Source organism: Pinus tabuliformis, chromosome 4_1 (genome assembly GCF_031772625.1).
Source record: "Pinus tabuliformis cultivar Carrire ecotype Pingquan chromosome 4_1, CPIR1, whole genome shotgun sequence".
NCBI lineage: Eukaryota > Viridiplantae > Streptophyta > Pinopsida > Pinales > Pinaceae > Pinus > Pinus tabuliformis.
This window is the reverse complement of record NC_142303.1, coordinates 115,607,479-115,614,534: the sequence shown is the minus strand read 5'-3', so window position 1 is coordinate 115,614,534 and position 7,056 is coordinate 115,607,479. Positions and strand designations below refer to the sequence as shown.

At 35.6% G+C, this 7,056-nt stretch overlaps 1 protein-coding gene across 1 annotated transcript; it reads right to left on the bottom strand.

Moving 5' to 3' along the window:
- Positions 1 to 3,271: 3,271 nt before the first annotated feature.
- LOC149174475 (LEAF RUST 10 DISEASE-RESISTANCE LOCUS RECEPTOR-LIKE PROTEIN KINASE-like 1.2) lies at positions 3,272 to 5,655 on the bottom strand. Its single transcript, XM_089419342.1, has 3 exons — positions 5,006 to 5,655; positions 4,714 to 4,743; positions 3,272 to 4,609 (listed from the first exon to the last, which is right to left on the bottom strand). The coding sequence occupies exons 1-3, from the start codon at positions 5,583 to 5,585 to the stop codon at positions 3,438 to 3,440; spliced, it is 1,782 nt and encodes a 593-aa protein (XP_089275468.1). The 5' UTR covers positions 5,586 to 5,655; the 3' UTR covers positions 3,272 to 3,437.
- Between the last annotated feature and the right edge of the window lie 1,401 nt (positions 5,656 to 7,056).

The following is a 7,056-nucleotide window of genomic DNA, read 5'->3' as shown; positions in this document are numbered from 1 at the left end:
GAAATGACCTTACCTAGGTGCAACTGAAGCATGAACAAGGTATAAAATGACCCAGTGGGACTTGACATGATAATGACAACTCTCTGAATGATGGTACACTCAGCTGAACGGTGACATGGACCGACATTTGGACAACTTTGACAAGGGTAAAATCAAACCCTAGACCTAATGCCTAGTGACCAAATTTTGCTTGAAGACTCACTGAAATGACAAAATTTGACCTTGACACCTTAAAATCACTTTGTAAGAGCATATTTGATCACTGGAGGAAGGCTGCAAAGACTGACACTAACATGTATCACATATTGGATATCCAAGAACAAGCTAGAAATTCCCTTTACTTGACTATATAAAATTACCCTTCTGGTAGGTCAACCTTATAGTCAATCTTTAGTATGGAAGGAATCTACTCCTATTCACTTGTCTCTTAAGTTTGGGTGGCCTCTTAGTGAGCTAAGCTCCAAATACAATTGATTTCACGACCTCATAAGGAGGACTCCATCCTTATTTATAACTAATAAAAGAATCATAATCATAATGATTTCCTAACTACCTAATGAACCTTCTTTAAGGACTCCCAATTACATTTATTCAATACTAACTATTATGGGAGGTTTTGTTTGATGATAACAAGCATAGTGTACCTAGTCTACCTTACATTGAATGACCTCCAATATTATTACTTTACTATGGGCCATTCAACACGCCATTGTAGTCATAGGGATGATCCCAACTCTACACACACACACACATAGAGAATCTAGTCTAACCCATTTTCAAAATTAGAAAAAGGGCTTTAGAAATGTTTTTCGAGGGGCATGTAATTGCTAAGGATAAGTAAGAGATTAAGAGACCCCCTTGTTTGTACCACCTTTGCATATTGATTTGACTTTTAAAGTCTTTGAAGGTGTATATATTGTAGCCCCCCAAACTTAAGAGTGAAGTTCGTGGTATGATGCTAGAGTCACATTATATATTGATTTAAGAGCATCATATAGATTACTCTTTTCAAGAGCTTTTTAGAAGTAGCATATAAATTACTATTTTCAAGAGCTTAACATGTCCCTTTAAAGGATTGGAAACTAGGTGGGAAGATAATAACTATTCCACCAACCACCCAAACTAAACTCAATTGCAACTCAATTGCTATATATATATCATGTTTTTTTCATCATCTTAAATAAAATTAAAATAAGTGTATATCTATCTTAAACTCAGATCTCAAATGTTGAAATAACTTAAATCACTTATCGCCCAAATATTATTATATAAATTAAAAATATACACCTTCAAAAATTTGATTTTTCTTATATTTAATAAAACCAAAATTAAGATAAATATTTTACTAAATTTTACCAGATTATACTCCAACTCATTTCATTCCCATTTTTTTTCTTAATATATAAAATATAAAATTAAAATACATTTATAATAATATATTTATGATTATTAAAATTATTTATTATTATTATTTTTTTCTCACAAAACCGACCCACATGCAAATTATATGTAACATATTATACTATGAAAATTATATGTAGTATATTTTATTATTCCAAATCGAGTGTATCTTTCTTCTATCTATCATATAACTCATCTACATAATCCACTTACCGTCATCTAAATCAATCAATCACCCTAAAGGAACAAGGTATTTATTTTATTATTTTATTGCATGCGATTAAAAGAATGGTATTCTTTTGCAAAAGTCAACAAGGTATTCATTTCATTCCCATTTGGTCTCTAAGACCTTTTTTTTCCAAATTAGGTGATATCATACAAGTGGCTTCTACCTTTAGCTCTTTTATGACATTTCAACTATTTTTTTCCAACTTAGGCGAGAGCTGCTTATCCCCACAAGTAGCATTTATTTTGCCTTTTCTTTTATGACGCTTGAACTATTTTTTTGAGGTTTCTACCTTTAAGTCTTTTATGAGATTTAAGCTATTTTTTCCAAATTAGGTGAGAGCTGATTTAAGCTATTTTTTCCAAATTAGATGAGAGCTGCTTATGTAGGTGAGAATATTTTTTCCTAAATTAGGTGAGAGCTACTTTTTTTTCCAAAGGTGGCAAAACCTATCAACTCAGGGTCAACCAACAGTGAGGACAACCATCTCTGGCTGCTATCCGCGAATGTCGATTTGACTCATCACGTTATCAAGGAAAACCACGCCACTGTAATAACCGGTGGTGGTCCTTTAAGGGAGCAGTTTCACTCTGCCAGATGCCTCTGGGTCTTGGGCCGTTAACTGTTTCCTTACGTCCGAGGAAGACGAGCTCTAGCCAACAGAAGCAGTTTTACGGCATTTAAGCTATTTTTTCCAAATTAAGTGAGAGCTGATTTAAGCTATTTTTTCCAAATTAGATGAGAGCTACTTATCCCCACAAATAACATTTTATTTTATTTTATAATAATTATTAATAAAATAAATATCTCTAAATAATTTTCACCTTAAACTCTTCTTATAAAATTTATTTAAACTCTTCTTATAAAATTTATTTAATTTTCACCTTGAACTTTTCTTATAATTTTTTTTTCCTAAATAAATAAAACAAATTTTTGTACCATATAACTCCACTAAAATCACACGATCCACCTCGCTTTCCCCACACAATGAACTCCAAAATTTCAACCATACAAACCCATTACGTGACCATTCTATTTTCTTCAATGATACAAGTCCAATCAAACTGGTCCCAAGCTTTAATGTTGTCGATCTACTCCAATTTGATATGGGAGTCCTCTAATTTTGGAATTAAAAGAATTTATGGCGTGTTTTCATATCTAAAATTTTAATTAAAATAGTCTTAATTTATATCTAAAATTAGTTTAGTTAAAATAGTCTTAATTTATATCTAAAATTAGTTTGAGTATGGTAGATTTAAAATAAGTTTAAAAAATATATTTATTTTTTTTTTTTTTTATTTTTTTAATAGTGGGAAATTTATCATGATTCAATTGTCAAATCAGCGGTGAAGACAACCATTTCTAACTGTGAACAATTAATCCGAGCTGACTCTTCTGATCATTCTTGACAGATACTTCTGGCTTTGGGTGATTAACTTATTTCGTTAAATCTGAAAAAAACTAACTCTTAACCAATCAAAAACAATTTTAAAACATACTCTAAACCTATCACAACAAATTATAAATGAACATTTTATTTTAAAAATTTTAACGCATTTTTATCAAATTGAAGAAGTTAAAAAACATGAAATTTAGTTTCAATTATGAATCTATTTAAATCCAATATTTTGTGAAATAGATAGCTGCTAGATATTTTGAAACAGATGCATTCACTCAAACATTTAATACAGGACACAGAACACAAAAACAACAATTAATTGTCATTGTATGTCCGTAAGCTTGAATATGGAAAGTTGCTATTATTTCCGCAATATGGAAAGTTGTATGTCCGTAAGCTTGAATATGGAAACTATACGGAGATATTTATGCACTTATGTGGTGGGTACTCGGGAGTGGAGCTTATGCTGGGCCACTTATCTTGCACAGAGATGGGAGAAAAGGGCACTGTGTTTGACTGTTTGATGTTCAAAAACGTTCCCAATTGTTGTTCAGCTGGGCCAGTCGAGGTTCCACACGAATCTCTGATTTCCTCAAGCTGAGCAACAATTTCTTCCATTTGCGGTCTGTCATCCCTCTCCGAGGCCAGGCATCTGAAGGCCAATTCTGCAACTGCGCTCACCGTCATCTTTACCTCATGATTCACTTCAATCTCCAGCTGCGGATCCACTAGTTCATCCAAAGCCCCTTCTTGAATCTTCGTTACGGCTAAGTTAGCAAGGTTGACTTCCCTTCTGTTCCGATTTATGTCCATCGCTATTTTGGCAGAGATTATCTCCACCAGAACGACCCCGAAGCTGTACACATCGGATTTTTCAGTCAGCTGGTAGCACTGATAGTACTCTGGGTCAACATACCCTGGTGTGCCTTGTGGGATAGTAGTAACATGTGAGGCATCTACAGGCACAAGCCTGCAAAGCCCAAAATCAGCCACTTTGACATTGAAATTCTCGTCCAAGAGAATATTAGAGGATTTCACATCTCTGTGGAATATAGGCGGATCAAGGCCGTGAAGAAAAGCCAAGGCCTGGGCAGTTTGAAGAGCAATGTTCAAACGGGTATTCCAAGGTAATCCCTTGGGGTTTTTGCGGTCGCCATGAAGATGATCGGCCAGAGTCCCATTTGGGACAAATTCGTATACGAGCAGCAGCTCTGGACTATCTGCAGGGGTGCAGCCATAAAGACGAACAACGTGCGGATGATCCAAGGTCGAAAATATCTTCACCTCGTTGATGAACTGCTCGAGTCTCCTAGAGTTATCCTGAAAAAGTCTCTTCACCGCCACAGTTCGCCCGTCCCGAAGTTTTCCCAGATACACCGACCCGAACCCTCCAACGCCGAGTTCGTTCTCCTCGTGGAAGCAATTTGTAGACTGACAAAGTGCTTCATAAGAGAATATTGGCAAATTGCCCATCTCGCGCCCTGGTAGATGTCGGGGAAGACCACCGCTAGGAGTTTTTTTGTGTTTCAAATAATATGCTAAGGATAGTACCGCTATTAGCACAACTCCCCCAAATGAACAACCTGCGGTGGAATTTAGAGATCAGTACCAATGTGATCCTGGTCCCTGAATAGAATATTAGAAATCAATTCAAGGTAGGGTTAAAGTGGAGAAATCATAAATTTACCCATTATAATGCCCAAGTTCTTTGCACGACCTGTAACACGGCCACAACACAAAGTTATGATAAGAACAAGGAATGATTCACAGATACATATAATAAGATCTTGGTTTAGATGTTTTGAATTCAGTACACCTATGGGTATGAACATTGGAAGCTGCAAATGAGAGGGATGAAGATCGGCGATATACTGCTGAGTATAATAGCCTGATTACTTGGGCTCACAGAGTAAATTCATTCCATCGCAACTGAACTTATAGTTCCAAGAAGTTTTGCAAAAGGTTAAAATAGAACATACCATGGCCAGGGCATTTGTGAGTATGGGGTCCGTCCTTGCAATAGCAGAGGAATGGCCAAGTTGAGTCCAAAATGTTGTAACCGCATATTCCTCCACTTGCTTCACATGAGTTGCAGCTGTTATTTCTCTGTGTATCAGTGGAAACATATTGCGTTCTTCCGACCTCAACAACCACTTGTTCCAGAGGACATCCCGGGATCGACGAATGGCCTGAGCTGTAGAAATCGTAATAGACAGTAGCATTACATTTCCAGAGCTGCTGCTCACCAGTGTAGTCTAATGCATTCTGAAATGATATATTACACCGGTACACATCTAGAGTCCTGTTCTCTTTACCCGAAATTTTGAAGAGGTCGTCTCCATTTTCTGAGAGCGGTATCTGAATATTATTATCGGGACGATCAAAAAATTTGCAGTTCTTGCCCTTGGCAATAACGAACTCGTGAGGGTAATATCCTAGTATTGTGTAACTCTGGCCATGAATCTCGATAACTAGACTTGAATTCTGCACACAGTTGATCTGAAACTTTGGGTGACCGCATCCACCGTTTCCTACACCGAAGGGATACTTTATATTCATAGTCCCACATTTACTAGAATTTTCGCAATACTGATATTGCGCGTCCAAGCATAAGGAGCAGGGGAATAGAGAGGCACAGCCGAGAGTAACGATAAGGAAGAAGAGGTATTGAGGCAGGGAAAGAAGAAGGCGAGAAACACATAATTCCATGGGGAGAAGGTGAGATGATAAGCATAGAATCTGCGTTGGGAAACAAAACTGATCTCCTCACAGCAACAATGTTGCGCTAAATAATTCAAGAATGTCTATAAAAGTGTGCCAAATAAATGATAAATGTCAAATATTAACTTTGTTCAGTCAACAGCAGCCCTCATTTCATATAGGTTTAGTGCTTTCCCTACCAGTCAACAGCAAACCGATATTAATAAATTTCGTTGGGTTGTCAATAGATGAATTAATGGTGTCCGCAGATAAGTTTGAAAGAAAAGATCTCCAATAGCTGAATTTCGTCGGCTTGTCAGGGGTCTTTAGATTATCATGTGAACAGATAAGTTTGAAAGAAAAAATCAAAAAAGGAGCCGTGAAAAGAAGTACTGGGATTTTCTATTACATGAGTCGCTGGCATATCCACGGGACGTAACAGATGCATATATTTTTACCATTATGGTTATTTGTGATTCTTGTTGCAATATTAAAATGCAGTGGATTCCAAATGATTTTTTTTAATGTTTGATTTTTTGATGAGTTTAGAATTTAAAATTGTTAAATCATTAAATTAGTGTCGGAATTTTTTAACTTTAAATCTATAACCATTCATTTAAGAAAAAGAAAAAGTGAAACAGTTAATTTTGATTTTGAAATTGTGATAAGACTTTTAGAGAATCAAAATCAATGTTTAAGATTTTATTTTTGATGACAGAACTTTAAGTCTATTTTCATTCACACTAAATTAGGAATAAATAAAAAAGTAAAACCGTAGATTTTGACTTTTGTGATAGACTTTTTGAAAATTAACTCGACCCACTTCAGTAAATTAAAATAATTTCTACTACTTCGATGCCATTTTCTTCGCATGGACAGGTTCACGAACATGGAGCCAAATTGACGATCTATAATTCTCGGAGACGTCAACAAACATACGCTGCAACTAATACACATCAATGGAATAGTTGTATTTTACAATAGTTTTATTTCCACGATACTTTTGATAAAAATTCCAAGGCAACGCGTAAGAGAAACGTTTCCTCCGCTCAATATCAAAATGTTGAAGACTCGCAGCCGACCAGAAGAATCTTATTTTGGAACCTTCCAGGTACATAAAGACTGAAAGATCAAAAAGCTACCATTTCTCTGAAAAGCAAAATTAACCAAAGATAAATAATGCAAAGTAGACCTACAGACATAAAAGTTTGGAAAGCCTAAAGCCTCGGAAAAGCCATGTAAACATGCCTTTTCTAAAATTTTGGCATTTATTAGAAGCAATTAATTTGGAAAGTGCCTAAACCCGAAAGCCTCGTAAACTTAACTTTTA